The sequence below is a fragment of the Sturnus vulgaris genome, chromosome 18 (genome assembly GCF_052056855.1).
Source record: "Sturnus vulgaris isolate bStuVul1 chromosome 18, bStuVul1.hap1, whole genome shotgun sequence".
Taxonomy (NCBI): Eukaryota; Metazoa; Chordata; class Aves; order Passeriformes; family Sturnidae; genus Sturnus; species Sturnus vulgaris.
Window position 1 is genome coordinate 3,702,926 of NC_142260.1, and position 20,757 is coordinate 3,723,682.

General features: G+C 46.1%; 2 protein-coding genes across 8 annotated transcripts in view; one reads left to right on the forward strand and one right to left on the reverse strand.

Moving 5' to 3' along the window:
• The window catches only part of SBF2 (SET binding factor 2), a 231,263-nt gene extending 220,192 nt beyond the window's left edge, over nt 1-11,071 (reverse strand). For 2 of the 6 annotated variants that reach the window (XM_014876284.2, XM_014876287.2), the window contains exon 1: nt 10,900-11,033. In XM_014876284.2, the coding sequence (XP_014731770.2) occupies nt 10,900-10,954 (55 nt within the window). In that variant the 5' untranslated portion in view covers nt 10,955-11,033. Of the gene's footprint in view, nt 1-10,899 lie in introns of all 6 variants that reach the window. The other 4 variants (XM_088175608.1, XM_088175610.1, XM_014876286.2 and 1 more) reach the window with 4 other exon arrangements.
• A 4,392-nt stretch (nt 11,072-15,463) lies between these two features.
• Nucleotides 15,464-19,643, forward strand: ADM (adrenomedullin). 2 transcript variants are annotated; one of them, XM_088175615.1, is made up of 4 exons: nt 15,464-16,918; nt 17,506-17,616; nt 17,886-18,026; nt 18,522-19,643. In XM_088175615.1, exons 2-4 carry the CDS (start codon nt 17,519-17,521, stop codon nt 18,823-18,825), a joined length of 543 nt encoding a protein of 180 aa, XP_088031741.1. In that variant the 5' UTR covers nt 15,464-16,918; nt 17,506-17,518; the 3' UTR covers nt 18,826-19,643. The 2 variants fall into 2 exon arrangements, with proteins under 2 accessions (XP_088031741.1, XP_014731744.1); XM_014876258.2 differs by having other exon boundaries at nt 15,467-16,918; nt 17,503-17,616.
• The last annotated feature ends 1,114 nt before the right edge of the window (nt 19,644-20,757 follow it).

Here is a 20,757-nt window from a genome sequence, read left to right on the forward strand (position 1 = left end):
GTTGAACAAAAAAACCAAACAACAACAACAAAAACAAAACAAAACAAAAAAGTGTGCCAATTAATTCTGGGAGTCCATGCTACCAATATCCTTTAGCAGGAGGTCAAGAGAGGTGATTCTCTCCTTCTGCTCTGCTCTCCTGAGACTTCACCTGGAGTACCCCATCAACCTCTGGGGGCCCCAGCACAGGAAGGACAATCCAATCTAGTGAAAGGTGTCCCTGCCCACGGAACCAGAGGATCTTTAAGGTCCTTTCCAATCAAAACCATTCTATGATCCTTGAATCTATTCACAACTCTTGAGATTCTTACCATTAAGTCAGGAACAGCTTAGATCCAGACATGAAAATTTGCTGCTAATTAAGTTTGGCAAGACCATGTTGACAAAAACCTTGGTCCATCTGCTGTGATAATTGTAGAAACCATATGGTGCTTTACACAACTACATTAGGATCACTAAAGTCCAAAGCTCCTCCTAGTAATCAACAAAGGCAAAAGAATAAAAAAAAAAATCTAGAGTCTTCACAGAACCATAAATCAAATCTAATAAAACATTTTATGTGTTGGTCTCTGCAAGTCTGCTTTCAAACCTTTAAGAGAACAGTTAAGACAAGGTAGGGAGTGCATACCAAATTTAGAACAGTAGGTAATGAGGGTTTTCTACTGCTCATTTCTACACTTCACATGGGGATTTTTAAACAGTACTATATTCTGAGTCTTCTGCTTCAGAATTTCAAAGTATTTTATCAGTAGCCATGACTCTTCTTGTTTTCATATAAAACCTAAAACAAGAAGAACTACTGATTTTTGGGGAGTCAGGGAGGAGAAGGAGAAAAGAAGTTAGCCAGGGGAGACAACTCAACCCATGGACTTCATAATGACTTTAAGGATATTGGCTGAGAATAAGCAAGCACACACAACCCTGTTATAAAGGAAGGCAGGAGATCCATGGGTTTTACTTTTCAGTATCCTATCCTTAACCATCACAACTTTGGGAAATGAAACATCTCCAAGGTCTTTTCCACAAGACAGAAACAATGGGTTGCAGACCAGCAGTTAAGACCTTTCTTTAAAAAGTTATTGTTATTATTACTGGGTTTTCTAACTTCAAATGATGGTAAGCATATTCTCAAGAAAACAACAGATTATGGAAACCATAGTTAGGCCTCTCAAATCCTACCTCACTGTAAAGAGCAACAATCCTCATTTTTATTAGAATTAAGTATGGCTGGAAATTTCTACCTCCTGTCTTCTATTAGGCTATCAGCAAGAAGAGAAGCTATGATTATTATTATTATTACTATTATTATTATTATTATTATCAATAACTATGTCTAGAGACTAGACCAGGGAACCCACACGTTCTCGAACTGCAGCTTTCCAAAAAAGGTTATTTACTAACCACTGGCCACATCCTTGTAAATTAAAAAAATAAAGAAAGAAACTCATAAACAAGCACACAAACAATTTTGTAAGGATGCAAAAACATCTTACAAGGTCAGAAAGGCAGAAAGCATGTTTGCTGAGTTCTTCTCAAGATCACTCTCTCACAAAACATGAGTGACAGTCTTGCCTCTTCCAAAAAGATACCATGTGGCAAGAGAGAACAAAATGATAAAAAACAACCTCCACGAGATAATTTTATTAAATATGTATGATCTCATCTCTTTTAATAATAAACACTATAAACAAAATATTTGGAAAACACAGTGCTGAAACAACAACCTTCCAAAAGTACCACAAGCCGAAGGGACGCCGTTTACTCAGTGGCAAACCTGGTATCATTATTTGTGCACGTTAACCAAACAGGAAAGAGAATCTTTTGAAAGAAGAGTTTTGAATTCCAAATCACAAACATGTGGCTCTCTATGGCTTTGTTTTCTTTTCAGTTGCCTGTAGCTGAAACAACAGCTACACTGCCTTTGGCTGTCGTGCAGAATGCAGTGCTGAATGCTGCAGGCTGAGGACAAGCCACTGCTCTGGGGGCTTTGGGATGGTCCAGCTCTCTCTGCTGCTTCCCTGCTTGGAAAAATCAACTGCTCAGAGCTGGAAAAGTCACACAGTGTCAGGACAAATCCAGGTGTCTCAGCTTCAAGCATTCTCACAGGTAGCTTGAGTCAAAACCTCAGCTCATGAGTGGGAGTAGCACAGAATGGGCACCAATGTCTAAAATCGCTGCCTCCAGCCAAAGGGCAAACCTGAGACCTTCACAGGCATTATCTCAACTCACTTCAGCAAAGTGGACCCGAATTTATCACTGAAAAGAAGAACTTCAGTTTTAGTCACTACAAAATCCCCAGAGAAGAAACATTCCTCCACAACACTTTGAACACTTGCACGGATTTCTAAACACAAACTGAATATTTATCACCACAGAAAACATCCTTTTATTCTGTGTGTATGCCTCGTTATCTTATTTGTTTTGGAAATACCACTAAAAGCATCCATTCCAAACCTTGGGCTTTCTAGCACTGCTGAAACTTACTGATCATGAGAAACACATGGTAATTAACTTCCTATTTTGCAAAAGCAAGCTGAAAGCTCCTGAAAGACATAAAATAAGAATAATTCAATAATTGCACTTCTAAGAAATGTGGGGTGAATCCCAAAGGCAATGCTCAGGCAGCAGCTCTTGCCTCCCCTAACAGGAAATTCCAGCTTGTTCCTCAGCTGCAGCCCTATGGGCACAACCTATGGCTCGGGCACAGCCCCAGGCTAAGAGACTTCACAAAAAGCAAATTCTGCCCACGGAACAAAATACACTGAAGGAAAAAAACTCTCACAGACTGAAGATTCTAAAAACTTGCAGTCTAAAAGAGGAAGACTTTTAATAGATTAAATTACTCAAAAAATATGGGGGGAAACGTGAGTTTAAATCCGTATGCTAGGAAGGCTTTTAAAATTGGGTTTATCACTGATTTTTCTTTATCACTGAAACTTTCTTTTAAAAATTCTATATTCTTAAAAAATATCAAACCTACTACTTCTTTCTTCACAAACTATAAAACAAGAGTAAAGAAAATGGAAATCCTCTTGTAAGTTCTACTAGAATGTTTTGTATTAAATCTAGTTTAAAAATAGCATACACCAACAATATAGGCCAGTAACAGCCCAGTCATCACACAAGCTTCATAAAAATACTGTGTGTTTTTCTGGGAAAATAGATTAATTATGAGGAAACAGCTCTGCAGGAACAAAGCATGTGGCTTTCTTCTATTTTTATGCAATTGCAATTTGCAACTTTATGAAAAGCAGTCTGTGTAATAGAATTAAAAAACACAGCTTTCCTAAAAGTACAGTATGCCCATTCAACAATATTTCAAGAACTAAAATTCCATTACAGTTGAATTTATGACAAGATCACAACTTTGTCTTTTGAGTCTTGAGTATTTTGCCAGTCACACACACACTTTTTATTGCCATTTAGGAATTAGATTTACACTTCAGAGAACAATAGTCACAAAAAACGACCAGCGTCTGCATTTCTTTGTCCAAAACAAAAACACACACGTTAAATGGACAAATTTCAGCTGTGCAAGACTTCAAGTGGTCAAGCTAAGAAGTTTATTGGGCTTTAACTGGTACAGCTACAGCAAACTAAGAAACAAGAGTGATTTTTGTAGCTACACAAATAACTAACAGCTATAGGCATCACTAATGGTGCTCTACGTTGTTCTGTAACTATTTTCAATTATTCTTTACTTAAACAAACTAAATGCACCATATAAAGCCTCAATGGCTGACATCTGTTTCCAGCTCAATTATTTCAGTAAAACTTCATACCAAATATTTTTTTCTGTTTCCAAGAAATAAGACTGAGGAGAAAAGGATTTTTTTTTTGGCCTAAACTAAAATTCTACCAAACACTCTTTGAGGCCAAAAAATTTACAGAAGGGACAAAACCTGGGCCCTGGTGCTTGTGTGATGAATTGGAATTTGTTTATTTAAAGATGAAAACCATAAGAAATCAGTCTGAGTGGCCAAGAGGACTTCATCTCAGAAAACCACAGAGTAGACAAAGAGAATTAAATGGATACTGAGAGAGAGAGAGAAGGAAGGAGAAAGTGAGAGAGATGAAAATGGCAGAGATTCTTCTGGAGTAAACCTAGAAGACAGAAAGCATTCTAAAATACCAGAATGTGTCAAAGAGAGTAAGCAGGAGTGGCCAATGTCTTAGGAAGAAGGGTTCCTAAACCACGAGGAAGAGACAGAGTCTGACATCACTCCACACTGCTGGCATCACTGCCTACAGCAGCTGGCAAAAGGAGCTCAACAAAAAACTCATTTTCCAAAAGCACAACCTTCCACAACTGAAGTCAAGGTTCCAGAAGGAAAAGCTGTCATCCCTTTTCATCCACAAGTATCTGAGAAATCCTCTGCCAGAATGTCTCATCTTCCTTCCAGTTGCTATTCCAGCAGACCCAACCCAACACTTTAACATTTAAAAAAGACATTTTCTATCTTGCTGAAGATCGATCCAAGTGTCAGAGAATGGATCTTCTGGGGTTTTGAATCCTAGCAAACAACATATGAACCACAGTAAAAGGACATAATAAGGACATTATTCCTACCTTCTGTTTTTTCCCCCTTGAATTTCTTCCTGAGTGATTGATTTTGTAAGCCCAGTAACATTCCTTTGTCTCTTTTTATCCACTGAGGTCTCCCATGGTCCAATGGGGTTTTGCATGCAATTATCCTGAATTTGTACCCAAAATCATGATGAGTTTGTTTTTTTCTGTATCTTAACTTTCCTCCACAACAGCTACACACAACCCCAGACCACAGTGTCACCAAGGGCTGATTCTGGCTGCAGGAGTGACAGCAGGTCACCCACGTGCAGCTCAGTGGAAATTCTGGGGTTACTTTGACATCTTGAGCACAACACTACCAGAAAGGAAATTCTAAAATACCAAAGAATTCAAGAATTCAGTGATTGCAGTTTTTCATAGTATTTGATTTGCAGAAGATTGAAAACTGAGAGCTGTAAACAGCAGAGACATGAAATCATGATCTATCTAGTCACTAGCAGATAAGCAATAACCAGCATGTTCTTGGCTCAATGAGCAGGGATTTAGCTGCCAAATCCCAATCAACACTAATTGGATTGTCCTTGACTTCAGAACATACCACTGACACCACAGGAGTAATTTATTTCAACAAACACATATAAATGGAACACAATTCCCAAAACACCAAGCAGAAGAAAACTAATCTCATCAATACTGATACTGCTATTGTTAGTAATAATTTTTTTCACTATATAAGCAAAGAGCCTGAAAGTCTCATGCTACTGCAAAGAGGAGTAAGAGGAGAGATGAACCAAAGGAAAACCTCCTACTCACCAGTATATATTTGCAGGATACAACTTTCACTGACAGTTATCAAGGCTGAACTGTGAATCTGCTGTTACACATTTTACAAATGACTCCACAGTGACTGTGGTTTTCCTTTGTGACTACCAGTAATTGGGGAAGTAGCTGGTACTTTAAATTCGTGTCAGAGAACTACCACAGCAGTGTAATTCTCTTCCTCACTGTTCTAAAACAAGATTGTTATGTTTGGGACATTGGAGAAGTTAAATGTCACTCTCATTGTCCCTCCACTGAAAAATATGACTGTGGTTATAGAAGGCCAGGGCTCACACAGTATTCAGGCTTGCATAACAAACTGTTTGCCATGAACGGGCTGCAGGAAAAGTGACTTTTTGTCAGATAATCCACGAAGTTAATCCAGGACAAAACGGGAGAGTGAGTTCCTTGACTGCAATTTAGTCACAAAGATAGGAAATGCTGCTTCCTTCAGCATAATCTGTGTCCTCATAATTCAGAACAAATGAAGATATCTTATGGACAAAACTATCAGCCTCCATGAATATTTTAGTTTAAAATGAAAGGCTGAAAAAAAAGTGTTGTTATTATAATGGCAAGACTGAGTGAGTAGAGTCTGAAATCCAAGTTCTTTTGAAATCTTCATTACAGATATGTGAGGGAAAGAAGATTTACATGATCTCTATTGATTTTAAGATTTCTCCAAAATGATAAATCCATAAACCAAAATCAAAATTTTTTTTAGTCAACATTATGTACTAGAAGAAACTGCTTGAATATCTTCTATGAATACATGCTGCTAAAAAATACTGGGAGTCCTCCAAGCAGACTTTCAAGAGAGCTTTATCTCACAAAAAAAAAAAAAAGTGCAAAGAACCAACAAACACCACCATAATCAAAACAAACAAAACCACATGCAATGGAAATATTTTACCTCGTTCTGTTTCAGCATAATATTGTGGAATCTGTTGTACTTGAAAAGTAAAGCACAAGGTTTGGAGGAAGAGATAATTTCATTTACTGGAGCAACTAATGTGTTGACAAGGCTTTTGGGCTGCCATGCCCTAGCCAGCCACAGTCAGCTGCAGTCATGTCCCAGCAATGCACAGGCACAATTCTGCATCCTGCAGCTCCAGCACTACACTTGATGCTTCACTCCACGACAGCTACAAGAATTCTCCTGCCACAATAAAAAGGATTTTGGTTTTGTTGCTTTTGTAATCCCTTTGAGATTTTCCTGGATTGCATTTGAATCAAATTAAGCCTCAGCACAGATAAGAAAGCCACTGAAGTAACAGCTTCATTCCCTTCTTTTTCTCCATTTTCTGTGTGCAGAGATTGCATGCCATGGCATCAAGCAATCATCCACTCTTTGTACACACACTAGCTCAGTGAAATGCCCAACTATGAATATACAGCAAATACACCAGAAAATCCTCATAATATTATATTCTTCACAGGCAAAATCTGCTCAGAGGAAAAAAAAATAGAATCAGACAACTCCATTTAGAAATCTCTCCCACTCCTTCAACAATCACTTGTCTTGTTTCAAAACCCTCTGAGATCCGGAGCTCTGTTACACAATAAAGGCTTCCCTGAAGAGGAGTTGATAAAAATCAGAACAGAAACAACCACAACAGAGCCTACACATGTTATACCAGCATTTATCAGTTGTGACAACAGCCAAATAAAACTGCTGTACTGTTGCAAGCCTTCTGTCCTACACATTGCAACTGCACACAGAGTCAAGAACAAATTCCTCTGTCTTCTCAGAGCCACCAAACGTCACAGAAAACATCTTGCTCCATCTCACAGGTTTTCTCCTTTAACTTCTGGGTAAACAACAGCATCCTACAGGAAAGCTGCTATGGGTGTATGGGATAATTAAACAAATCCAGTCTTTGGATCCCCTCTTTATCCCTACCTTTCAGCTGCTGAGCTAAGAAAGACACAGAATGTTCTCTCTTTCACCTTTTCCAAGTACCACTGTATGTACATTCTAGGGATAGATTTATGATTAGGGCTTATACCAGCAAAACCAAAAACAAACAAAACAAAAAAGGCATTTTCTCATGCTCTTCTGTGATCTTTGCAAACATCTGTGTTCTTCCTTAATCCCATCCACATTCCATTTTTCAGACATATTAAATGAGAATGTCTTGGTGAAGCACATCAAACACACTTCAAAATGCATGGAAAAGAATAAAATGCATGAACACTAAGGCCTCCTGGGATTTCTCCTAGCTGTTAACCCAGAATGCCTACATTTAGTAGCACCTTTGCTCCTTCCAGAGACTTCTGGAAGTGCCTTTTGTAGCCAGTTATGTAACAGCTTTATATTGTGCTGATATGCTGGGGGAAAATGTGGTTATCTACCTCAGCCAAGGTTCAGCTGAAAGCAAAATACACCAAGGTTGATTGCTTTCCTCTGTGCATCACTGAAATCCTTCATGCTTTCACTGCTAGAACAAAAAAAAAAAAAAAAAAAAAAAGGGGGGGGATTTAGTAAAGCTGAGGGATTTATAAATGTGGTTTTTCTAACTCTGTCAGGACACTTAACATGCACTTCTGGCTCAGGACAAGTTCTTAAAATACACAACAGCCATTACAACCATGATCCATCCACACTCAATTTTATGGGCAGAGACACAGACTGAGCAACTTAACACACAGAGCAGGGTACCTGAAACACAGGAAAAGCTGAGTGAATCAGGTCACCTTAACAACACACACACTTCTCAGCTCCTAAGTGCCTGCACTTTTACTGACACTTGTCAACAGCAAAGCTCATTCTGTGCTCAGGCACAGCCTCTGTGCATCCTGCCAAGCATGAATAAACTCCTGCTAGGCAAATCATCCATTCCTTGGAGGATGAAGGAGACTAAGCCACCTCACTAACAGCTTTGTGCCCAAGGCTCTAGGACCATTAAAGCTGATATAAATTCGGGGTGCACTGATCTGGCAATACTGGCATTCATCTGACCTCCTGGTGAGCCAACACTGTTTGAAAAATGAGCAGAAAAGGAATCAAAGTACAAGATAATACAGCAACACAGGTAACACACCCAGCAAGAAAAGTCTTTTGGATGGCTCAGCATCCTAAAGCCAGCAAGGAAACCAAAGGAAGATTTAACACACCAGGAATGGCAGCACTAGGACTGCTGTAACACCAACTTACACAGGCCTAGACCAGCACAGGAATGGACTTTCATATGTTTGATTCCCAAAGGACACACTCCCTGGTTTATTCGAGGACAATAAAACTGTTCACACCCCCTGAAGACTAGGCTGGATAAAGACTTGTAGCATCAGTAACAAAGTTGTTCCAAAACAAGAAAAATCTACAAATCTGCTCCTAAACTGCACAAACACTGCATTTGAGATATTTACAGCATATGCTTTTTTGAGTAAAGCCAGATAACCTGCCCAGGAAATCAGCACTTTTACCACATTTCCAGGGGTACTGCAGATATTGGCACATGTAAATAAAACCATAAAAGCAGGGAGAGGAGAGCCAGCAGACACAGTGGGGGCTTTCCTGGGAGAGCAGTCACTGCTATAAACACCCTTCCCTATAAACCACAAGTGTTTATCATCCAAACGCTGCTGACACACAGGTTGGGGGAGAGGGTACAGCAGTTTTGTTTGCTTGTTTACACAAAACTATTCCACAGATTATAACTAGGGAAAAAAAAAAACCACTATAAAATGTAATTACACCATTAAAACAACATTAAAAAAGCATTAAAACATTAAAATCAAGCACATTAAAACCAAGCCAAAAGGTAGCTGCAGATGAAAAAATAAAATAAGGAAGGAAAAAAAGGGATATATTTAAAAATATAAAAGCTTCAAGGGTAGCTAGTCTATAATCCTAGAAATGTTTGTCTCTGCTTTTCATATAGAAGGAAGCATAATAAATGCATGAAAAAAATACAGTTTTATAAGAAAAATAAAGGTCAGTACTCCATGTATTATGGGATTGCATGTGGGGGTAAAGGAATTTGGAAAACAATGCAAGCCTAGTCTTCAATACAATGTTGTTCCTTCAAGCATTTTTCTTACAAAGCATTAACGTAGCAACAAGTAATTTAAATAATAAAGTCTAAACAGTGACTTTCTGGGCATGACCTTTTCAAATTAAGGTTCAGGAGTTATTTTTGACTGTTCAATTTCACCCATGCAAGCAATTCTACCAAACTTCATGAGACAATTTATGTACTGGAAGTTAAACACCTACTTAAATGCTACAGATGAAGACATTTTACAGACATAAAGCTTTCCGTACAAAATGTATCATACCCAAGAAATAAGCAGCCTACTTGCTTTGTCTTCTTAAAAGCACATTTGGGTTTTTTGGTTGCTTCTTTGTTTTGATTTGGGTTCTCTCTACTTTGTCAGGGAAAACGTTCCAAACAGGAGAGAGGCAAAAGGGAAGGTCTTTATTTTTAACATAAAATACTTCCCATTTCAGATGTCTTGATTTTAACATCTGAACATTGTACAATTAAGACAAACCTATTATCGAATGGGCTGAGAGGAGAAACCAGGCTGAAACTAATAGAATAATAATTGCAGAATAGTGAAATCCAAGAGACCCTTAGAAGAACTTTGTAAGACACTGCGCATCTTTAAACACACAGATATAATGATTTCTCTAAAAATTGCATTTATTTTTAAAAAAATCTCATAATCTGAGTTTATTAGCTACACTTTTTGAATGAACAGATACAGACTACGCGCAATTGCTACTTCAAAGAACTACTCTAAGTAACAAACTGGAGTGTTGTTTGGTTTACGCATAGTTAAATAAATTAGGGAACATTCGACTGTTTAAAATATTGTTTATTAACAGCATACATTTAAAGGATCTCTCTGAAATACCCAGCACAAACACACACCCGTTGACAATCACTTCGTTTTCCAGTCAGTCTAAACAACTGATTTGAGACCTCTGCAGCAACAAAGCTGGTACCATAACGGAGAGTTACATAACACCAACCACTCTCTCTTCGCCCACAAAACGCCAGCAGATAACACCACTTCCCTTTCCCCCAGCAGACAGAACGTGTCCCGAGGCTTTAGGGAAAGCACCCGTTCCTGCAGAGCCTCCACGGTGCTTCCTGGGGATGCGCGGGCCGGTTCAACAGGCGATGGATGAGCAGCGGGACGGGGCAAACGCCGCTGCTCGCCGAGCCCCCCTTTGTTCTGCCGCTGGGACACAGGTGTGACCGCGGGGCGGGGGCCGGGCCCGGCACGGCCGCTGGCCCCGTTTGAACCGGCCCGCGCTTTGTCAACGAGCCGGAGCCGCTGCCGGCGGGCGGGGCGGGCCGGGGCTGTCCCGGCCGGGCGGTGCAGGAGCCCCTCCGCTTCCCCCCCTCGGGAAAGGGGGATTAACCCTTGGCTCGCCCCGCTGCCCTCACCCCCTCCTCCCCCGGCCGGACGCGCGCCCCGTGTGCGCCGCAGTCTCCTCCTCCCGCGGCCCGGCCGGAGGCGGGCGGGGGCCGGGGCCGGGCAGGAGCGCGGGGAGCGGCCAGGCACGGCGGGGCAGCGCTGCGCGCAGCCACACCTACCTGTCTTCTCGTGGTCATAGCCCACCACGATGAAGTAGTCGGCCAGCCTGGCCATGGCTGCGCGGGGCGCGCCTCGGCCTCACCACCCCAGCGGCTGCGGCGGCGGCTCGGGGCAGGCTCAGCATCCTCCGCTCCGCGCCCGCCGCAGGAGGAACGGCACCAGCTCAGCCATGTTGGAGGCGCGGGCGCGCCGTGCGCCTGCGCGCCGCCCGGACCGCTCGCCGTGACCCCGGGGCTGGGCGGGGGCTGGGGCGGCCCGGCTGGCCCGGCTGGCCCGCACTGCCGCTGCCCCGGGCCGACCGCCGTGCCGGGACGCCGCTGCCAGCTCCGCGGCCTCCCTTCGCAGCCCCCCGCGGGCGGGGAGGGCCCGGCGGGGGAGGTCCGCGCCCCGCCCGCGCGGGGCTTTGTCTCCCGGCAGCCTCCCCCTGTGCGGTGGCCGCCCGGAGGGCTGCGGCTCCGGAGCTCGTTCCCTTTACAAAAGACACTCGCGGCGGGTCCTGAGCGCTCTGCGTGCCCGGGGACACTCGGGTGTTTGAGCGGGGCTGCGCCTCGCCGCTCCCGCCGAGGCTCCGCGGAAATGGAAGCCGGCGGCGGGATAACGCCGGCCCCGCCAGCCCGGCCTGGGGAACCGGGGACTGCGCTTCCAGAATGTGTCCCGGTCACGTTTTGTCCGGATGTGCGGGACGTGCTGCCGCGGGGGGAGCCGTCCCGCGGCCCCGCTGGGCTCTGTGGCGCTGCCGAGTGTCGGGTCTCGGTCCCGGCCCCCTCACAGCAGCACCCACAGCCCGGAGCGGGCCCTGCTGTCCGGCCCGGCCCGGCCCGGCCCTGCTGCTCCCCGCGGGTCGCCTGGCGGGGCAGTGGCCGGCAGTGCCTCGGTGTGACCCGCGTGGCCCCGGACGTGCTGGCCCGGGCACGGGCGGTGGCCGCTGGGGCGCTCAGCGGGGCCGCGCCGGGAGCTGCCGCGCTGCTGCCCATAACGTGCCGATGAGGCAGCACCGTTTGGACCGCGGCCATCGAAAGCACGGCCGGCTTTGCCAGCAGTCGCGGAGATGCTGAGGATAAAGGAGCGGACAGTACAGCGCTTGGGTAGCTGGCGGAGCCTGCAAAAACACTCTGATAAGCTTCTATGTACGTCCCGCTGGACAGAACAGAGAGAAGAACCAGCGCGGAGGACGTGGGTTGGTTGCACTCCAGCGAGGGGCAGCCGTGGGTACCGGGCTGGCTGTGGAAATGCAGCGAACTGGACTCGCTCCTGACGATCCACCCTGACGAGGGACCCAGCAGACAGTCATTAGTGGTCTCAGAGATATTTCTGTTTCAAACACGCCGTTCTTACACCTCTTAACTGGGACATACTGACGAAGTGTCTTGCTGATAAACCAGATGGAAATTGGTTAGGCAGCTTCAAGCAGTGTTCCTGCTTCTGCCTTCTCAGCGGAGGGTACATCAGGGTACAGGTTGACATCTCCTCGGAGTCATCAGCTTCATGATTTAGCTGTTTTGAAACAAATGACATGTGTAAAGATCCAATCCTAATACGTTTCTTTGTTTAGGAGTAAAGAAAAATGTGTAATATATACATCAAAAAGATTGACCATATTTTTTGAGAAAAGGATGCACTCTGTGGGGTCAGTCATTTCTAGGTAGGAGTTAGGTAGGAAGACCTTTGTTAACTCGTGTAAAGGCATTTTGGTCAAGGACACAACAACAGATCACAAAAGCAAAGGATAATGATCTGTACAGCTAAATCTGGAGGGAAAGTTTATGGCCACTAAGAAGTTACCTAATTTGGAGCTGGAATGGGACATTAGAGTTATCATATCTGTACTCATAAAAAGATTCAATATGCAATAACAAATCTCAATAGTAAAATCTCTCTGCTCTATTAACACAGCACCTCTAGCAGGAGAGGATCTCTCACACCTTTCCCAGGACATTAGTAAATGCTGGTTCAAGAATAAGATGTTTATTTAGTGATTTCCCAATACTGCTAGTGCTCACTTTACAGTCTTGTGCCTTCTGCCATCTACATCAGTACAGCCAAAGTTTATAAAGCTTAAAAAATTCATAAGAAGTGGCACATCTTAAATAAGAAATAGGAAGTTCAGTTGAGCTCATTTGTTTCACAGAATGGTTTGGGTTAGGAGGGATCTTAAAGATCATCTTGTTCCAGCCCCCCTGCTATGGGCAGGCACACATTCCACTAGACCAGGTTGCTCAGACCCATCCAACCACACCACAAACACTTCCAGGGATGTGACATCCACAACTTCTCTGAGCAACTTCCCTTAAGTATAGAACCTTATGTTCTTATAGGACAAGTGAGGAAGTGGAGCAGACACAGTGTTTGTTCACCTAAATTCTAATGAAAAATAAAACGGAATGCTCCTCCAGACCACCAAACCTTAATGCCCTCCCTTGCAGCAGGCTGGCCTAGCTCCCCTCAGGAGAAGCAGGGGCTCACAGAGGACACCAAGGCACAGGTCTCCACAGGCACCTCGTCGTGTACTTGTCCCAGGGGAGGAATTGCAAGGCTGCAGCCTCTCCAAGAGCCTGGGAGCACTCAGGGACAATGTTGCCAAAGTCACACTGTGCGCTTGCCAGCAACAAGGTGTGAACGTTCACAACACCTTCTACACTTCACTCCTCCTTCAGGAAACAGAATTCTCACTCTGCCTGCAGTCTCTTTATCCAGTGTCACCCCACCCCATGCCAGAACAGGGGGCAGCCATGACCCCGACCAGGCTTTCCCCGACCAACAGACATCCCCCACTCACTTTGGAGGCTTTGTTTGGTGTACTCAAACCTGTTGGACATGAGGCTCACCAAAGCACCTCCAATGGCACTACCAGAAACGGAATCACCCCTTTGTCACTGTGCTCTTGGCACAGAGAGAACTGTCTGAGTGCAGGCACTAACAGCAAGGTTTTTCTGTGTGGAGCTTGATTGAGGCTTTAGATCCTTCAGGGGGTGCCATTCTTCTATTAGAATTATCTTTCTGCTGATTTCATGCAGCCTGAAATACAATCAAGTCTATTCATACTCATGGCATATGAATTCAGAACAATTTGTTTAAACAAAGTGAAACATGCAAAGGCACTTCCACTGGTTTCAAACAACAGTTTTCTTCCATAATCAGCACAGAATATTTGCATCACACTCATTCCCCATTGAATCCCACCCACATATTTTAGATCTTTTCTTTTGGAATAAATCTCAGCCTGAATAAAATGCTCTATAAACAGCAACTCATCTTCACCATGTCCCTGCCAGAGCAGATCCTTGTTATAAGGTCTTCTGTCATATGGCAACACCAAGAGGTTGAATGGTGCACCCCAGCTAAGCAGTGAACAGGTCCAGGAGCTGGCTGCTCCTCCGGGCCACCTTCCTGCCATGGATGAGGCAGCATCCAGGAGACCCTGGATGGTCTTGCTGAACTGCTTGGCATTGCCTCACACTCACAGCTTGTGAATGATGTTGCTGTGGAACATTCTGTGTAACTGAGGTTTTTTTAAAAAAAGGAAATAACTATTTGTGGAATAATTTTTTAAAAAGTGGTCACTGTTACATCATAATGCCAATTCAGTGACTATTGCTCACTTCCAAACTGCATGAGAATGCAAGTTCGTAGAAAGACCAAAATGAGCATCTGAACAAAGAACATGATGTTTTGTGGTAGATTTGGACCAGCTTTACCTGCTGAAGCCCTTTCACAAATCACATCAGCAACAAACTGATCATTCATGTGTCAGAATTTGTCACCTCATGAATTTGCATGAAGTAATTTTCTATCACTGAGATGATAGTTACAGTCAGTATGGAAGCCACATGAGAGTTGTGTTACTACTGCTATTACTATTCCTAAATCAATGTAGAATTTTTTTCTGCATTGTTTGGCTAAGAGTACACAAAATACACTTCCCGTTTAAGCCAAGGATTTTAATGAGGGATTTTCCAGCATTTGAGGAAACGTGAGATATTCTTTTTTTTTCTTTACTGGAATGGGAGACTTAATTTGAGTCCATGCAATGCTTATCACATAAAATCCTGCCTTCTGATTCGGGAAAAAAAAGTTAGATTCAGTTTCAACTTCTGCTAATCAAGGAAATGCTTGAACTCACACGAGCTTGATCTGCCTCATGAGGTCTCTAGAATCCAGCCATCGCGGGCTGATGCAGCTCTGGTCATGATACGGTCCCGTTCTAGACCACTTACTTTCCCATTTCTTCCTCCCTGTGTTTCCCCCCCAAGCCTCTGGCTCTGATGCTTTGTGCTCCGGAGCACGGTCCGGGGCGCGGGCAGCGGCTCCGCGGAGCTGCGGGGGAAGGGACGAGGGCGAGCCCGGGGCAGCCGCGCTGGCTGCCGGCGCTCCGGAGCCTTCGGCCGGGCAGGTGCGGCGGGCAGCGACCCCGGGCTAGCCCGGCTCAGGGCCGGGGGATCGGCCTGGCCCCGCGGGAGCCGCGCAGGGGGCTCGGGGCACGGGGGAGGCCGGCTGATGCCGTGGGGACAGGCTCCCGGGCCAGCCTGTCCCGCACAGGTAGATGCCGGAGACAGAAGCCTCCAGATGTCTGGACGCTGTTGGCACGGAGGGAGAGAGCACCTGAGCCCGAGTGAGCCGCGCACAGGAAAGTTTCCGTCATCCCCCTGCACATACCTCTCCGGGGTGTTGTTACACACCGCGGTTATCTAGAAAGGCACCGAGTCACGAGCACACTCACTCACCTGACTTTTGAAACACTTTGCTTGGGGCAAGATGTGAGAGAAACATCTCATCGGCTCATTCCTTCCCGCCGAGTGTCTCTCGCTGGCCAGGGGAGCAGATCTCCTGGGGCATTTCCCTCGGTGCCGCCGAATTTGCACTGCGACAAGGAAGCGGAGACACGGTCCATCCGCTGCTGGCTTCCAGCACCCCCTGCGAAGCCGGACCTCTGCGCTTCTGAAGCGTCACGGAGCAAAGGCGTTAAAAACTGTAAAAAAGCCACCAACAAAGTGGTCACACGAAGGTTTTGCTGCTGGCCAGCCGGGAGAACGCTGTTAGAGACCCCGATCCTGCCCTGGTGTCGCTTTCTGGCTTTCTGGGAAGTGACCGCACTCAGGTCCGGGGAGGTTTGCGGATTGGGAATAGCACAAGGCACGGCGGATCTTCCCGGCTCCCTAACCCCACGCGTTTCAGTGACCCTGTGCTTGCCCCAAAGCAATACCACTTGCTCTGTTCCAAAGCACAGAACTGGGCTCTAACCTTCACCTGCCAAAACCATTCGAATCGTGATCTAAATGAATCGATCAAGTAAATCAAATTCTTTTTTTTTAGATAAAAAATGCACCCCAGTTGAGTCATAAATATTAATGATGCCCGATTTGCCACCTCCTTACTTATATAAAGAAGGCTGTCATTCCAGTTACTCATTATAAATTCATGTCCAAATATGGGTTTATTTTTGGAACTTTGATATTTGATGGATTTTTATGGATTTTGGAATAGATTGAATCTGGTTCCCACTCCCCTGCTTTCACCCACCTGAAGCTAAGACGTCTACAATAAGAAATTAAGCTACAGACAGCGTAAATATAATTAATTATATATCGGTAGTTAAAACGTCTGTCCCCAGTAAAACAGGCTGAGGGGCTCATCGGATTTTGCAAGTTGTGCCATGACTCAGAATCCTAAAATCTGCCGTTATAATTAACAAAATACCAAGGGGGTTGTTTAAGATAATTTTCAATAATCCTCTTATTCCCCCCCTCCCGCAATGTTGCCCCCAATCCAGGTCAGAATGCTTAAGGAGTGCTTGAAATGTGGGGGTGGGGGGGTGCCAAAGGAGAGATCGCCCAGCCACGCCAAGGTCCACCCACTTCTCAGCGCTGCTCTATAAAAGCGAGCAGTGGAGCGCAGAGCTCGGCAGTGATTACTTCACACACATACACACACAAAGGAGGAGTTCTCGCTCCTCAGGAAACCCTGCAAGCTCGGATCGCTACTACAAAAACATTTGTCTCAGTGGATTATCCTCACTGTCAGGTAAGAGCTTTTTTTTTTTTTCCCGTCCTTGGCAGCAACAAAAGGTTCAGGGGAGGTGGAACGCAAGTAAAATTCTACTAAATTTGGACTGTTTTGATGAGTTTGGAGTTACGCTGTGGAGTCTTGCACTGGCTCTTGGCATCAGCTGCAGTTTACAACATAAGATCCCGAGCTAGCTGGTTCTGCGTGTGAAGTGGGAAGAGGAGCTATCAGGGAATAAACTTCCCGGCAGCTAAACACTTGCTGGAGTTTGGAAACGACGCGTCCGATAGCCAGCTCTCCCTAATCTTATGGGTTTGCTAAATCCTAGTGCAAGCCGCTGGGGGTATTCTGGAAATCCTGCTGGTTTTCAGCCGCCTCTGCAACTAAACTCCCGACAAACGTAAACTTTGGAGGCTCTGTTATTTACTCTGTGATAAGTTGTTGAGCAAATATTAGCTTCTGGTTCATATCAGACACAAAGTCCCCGGTAGCCTGGGGGCTCTGCGAGGGAAGGAGCTCTCTGGAATCACCAGGAATAAAGGACAGTCCTTACTTGACTTTTACTAGCAAGCATGCTTATAGTTCTTCTCTTTTCCCTCCAGCAGGAGCCCAGCCAGAATGAAACTAGTTCACGTAGCCCTGCTCTATCTCGGCTCTGTGACCTTCTTCGGGGTGGATGCTGCAAGGGTGGACGTAGCGACAGAGTTCAAAAGAAAGTGAGTATCGGAGCGCGCCCTCCTGCCAGCGCCCCGCGCCCGGCTCCGGCCGCGACCAGAGGCACTGCATTCCCTGCGGGAATTGCTCAGATCCTTAAAGGCCTCGCGCCCTTTCAGGAAACATTGGAGGGAGGGGGGGAAAAAAAAAAAAAAGGAAAAAAAAAATCTCGGCGCTGGCAAAGATTTTCGCCCCTCAAATCTATTTGGTTTGGCTCCCGCCCTGCAGACTTGCGATAACAGGCTCTCCTCTTCCCTTGTGTTCCTTGTAGATGGACGAAATGGGCACTAAGCCGAGCCAAGCGGGACGTGAAGCCTGCGGGCGTGCTCCGAGGGCTGGGGGCAGCCGCCGACGTTCTGCCTCTCATACGCACCCAGGACGTGAAGGAGGATTCCCGAGTCTCGCCTCCCAGGTAAATTGCAGCCCTTCCTGGGCTCGGGCACTGGCTCGAGGCAGCGGAAAGTTTCGGGGTCCCCTCGTTTCCGGGTGTTTAGGGTTATTCTCGCTGTAGATCCTCCCCGCCCCAGAGGCAGGTCCTGCCCGGGCTGCACACCGCGCTCAGAGCAGCCTCCCGCCTTCCTTTCCCCGCGCTCTTCAGCTGGCGGGAGATAGTAGCGCCTTCGCTGCGAAAGTCAGATATAAATAGTAACTTGAGCCCTGGGTGCATAGGGAAAAGCAACAGCCCTAAACCGGCGGGGCCTCTCCTGGCATGGGCAGCACGCTCTGGGTGCACCACGCCACTGTGTGAGGGCACAGCCGGGGCTGCTGGGGGCAGCTGGGCACCGTCGGGACGAGCCCGTCCAGCCTGGGGGGGAGTCCCTGCCCTCCCCTTCCCTCGCCCACCGGGTCCCCTCCTCCGGGCCCCCACTGCGCTTTTCTCATGCCCGCTCTCTCTCTCTTCCTGCAGCAACCGGGAGGATGCTCACATCCGCGTCAAGCGCTACCGCCAGAGCATTAACAGATTCCCCCACTTCCAAACAAAGGCGTGCCGCTTCGGGACGTGCACGGTGCATTGGCTGGTCGACGAGCTCCACAGGGCGGCCGTCAACGACAGGAACGATGCCGCCCCCCCAAACAAGATCAGCCCCCAGGGCTACGGCCGCCGGCGGCGTTCCCTGCCCGAGCTCCGCAGCCCAGCGCGCTCCCCCCGCTCCGGGCGGCGCCCACGGACGCGCCGGGCGCAGCCCCTCGTCGCCGTGCTCGGAGTCTGAGCGTCGCAAGAGCCGGCCGAGGCCGCCTCGACGGATGGACTGAGGCACGGGCTGACACCCGGCTGCAGTGGCGGAGAGCGCCTGTCCGGGCGGGACCCCGGCAGGGATCGGCGGGGGAGCCGAGAAGGGCAGCGGCCGCTGCGCCCCCCGCCCGCCACCACCGACTCTTTGCCCTCCCCGGGCCGGGCTCCCGCAGCCGCCGCCGCCGCCCGGGACGCGAAGGCGCCGCCGCTGCTCCCGGGGGCCCGGGCGGCCCTCGCCGCCCTCCCCCGCCCCGAGGAGGGGATGCTCAGGGGGGGACCCGCCGGTGGGCGACGGGCCCCGGGCTCGCCCTCCGCGCCCGCGGGTTGGAGGGCAAGGACAGGCCGCCCACATCTGCTCTACCCTCTGCGTTATGTGCACCCGGCAGGGAATCGGACACTCTTTAGTCCCTGCGGGGACTGCGATATACTTGAACGTCACAGAGAGGAAAAGTGCAATTGTACGTGGATTTTGTTAATTATAAGTGCGGTGTGTGTGGATCACGAGATATGCATCGGTATTTAAGATTGTTCTGTGTCATGACTTTTTTTTTTTCCAAAAAATATATTTTATTTTTATACGGTTTATATATATATATATATATATATATATATATTGCATAAGGGCATTTTAAAACATTGTATCCCCTCTATTTTTCATATCGTGAATGTCAAACGTTAAACTCTTTTTCCATACCTTTTTTTATCTTGCATTCCAGACTGGTGAAAGATATAGAGAATGTATCAGCTGTTCTCCATGGGTAATATGTGAAATAAAATAAACACAATTACATAAAACACTTCAGTTATGTTGTCTTTAGTGGGGGCAGTGGTCAAGATGAATCATTTCTCAGTCCTACCCATGCTAAGCTAGAATGGCAGTCCTGGGACAGACCAAAACTCTTCTCTTGCAGACCTTGTTAGCAGCCACCTTATCTCATCAAATGGAGTAAACTCCGAGCCAGCAATGCATCCGAAAATTCCAGGGCAGGTCTGTCGAGAAGGCTCTAAAGTTCTTTTCTGCCCACACGTTCAAGCCAGGGCTGAAACGTGTCACAGCTTGGATTGATCGTGCAAGTTTATTTTTTGCCCTAATTAATCAGAGAAACAACTGCACACTTCAACATTGCACAACAAAGTAACAGATTTATTGAGGCAGCACGTTCCAAAAATGGTCATGGCAGCTTCCAAGGTTATTTATGTTGAAGGATTTCCTGGGCCACAGTTCAGGTTAAAGTTAAATGGTGACCGGTTCAGTGTGGGGAGAACATTTTGGATAAAAGCTTAGCATGAGGGATTTTGTTGTTTTGTTCTTTTTTGTTGTTTTGTTTTGTTCTCTCTCTCTCTCTCTTTTTTTTTTTTAAACAAATTCCAAGCACAGACCAGAAAACAAATGTGAAACTGAACCTTATTAATGCACCACCAGCACCATCTATTGGTGTCTACTGCTTGCAATCCAAAAAAACAAACCTAAAGCCTAAACAAGTGTATTTGAATAACTTCTTGGGTGAAACATAGCACTTCCTCTATTTTACCATATCTCTGAACATAGTTAACATATACAGGAGAGGACTGGGGAACCGAAGATCTCAATGCCTCTAGAATAAATGAGGGGAGGATCTAATTTTTTTAACCTAATACTAAATTCCTCAAGAACATATTCCTCAAACATATATTTATGAGAAAAATTGAAATGAACTGGCAATGACACCTTTCCAGGAAACTGCTGCAAAAACCTTGGGTAGGGATCTAGTGATGATACACTTGGCATGTATTCCTGATTTTTCTTTCCAAACTTTGAAGTTCTGCTCAGAATTGCCTATTTTTAGTTACTTTCTAAGCACTTTCAACTAAGATTTTTGAAATCCTTAGAGGTGCGTTTTCCACTTGAAACATTATTTAAAAAAAAAGA

Coding starts and splice junctions, on each gene's coding strand:
- ADM (XM_088175615.1), top strand. CDS start 17,519: ATGAAACTAGTTCACGTAGCCCTGCTCTATCTCGGCTCTGTGACCTTC. Junction 17,617..17,885: donor GCGACAGAGTTCAAAAGAAA/GTGAGTATCGGA, acceptor TGTTCCTTGTAG/ATGGACGAAATGGGCACTAA. Junction 18,027..18,521: donor TCCCGAGTCTCGCCTCCCAG/GTAAATTGCAGC, acceptor CTCTTCCTGCAG/CAACCGGGAGGATGCTCACA.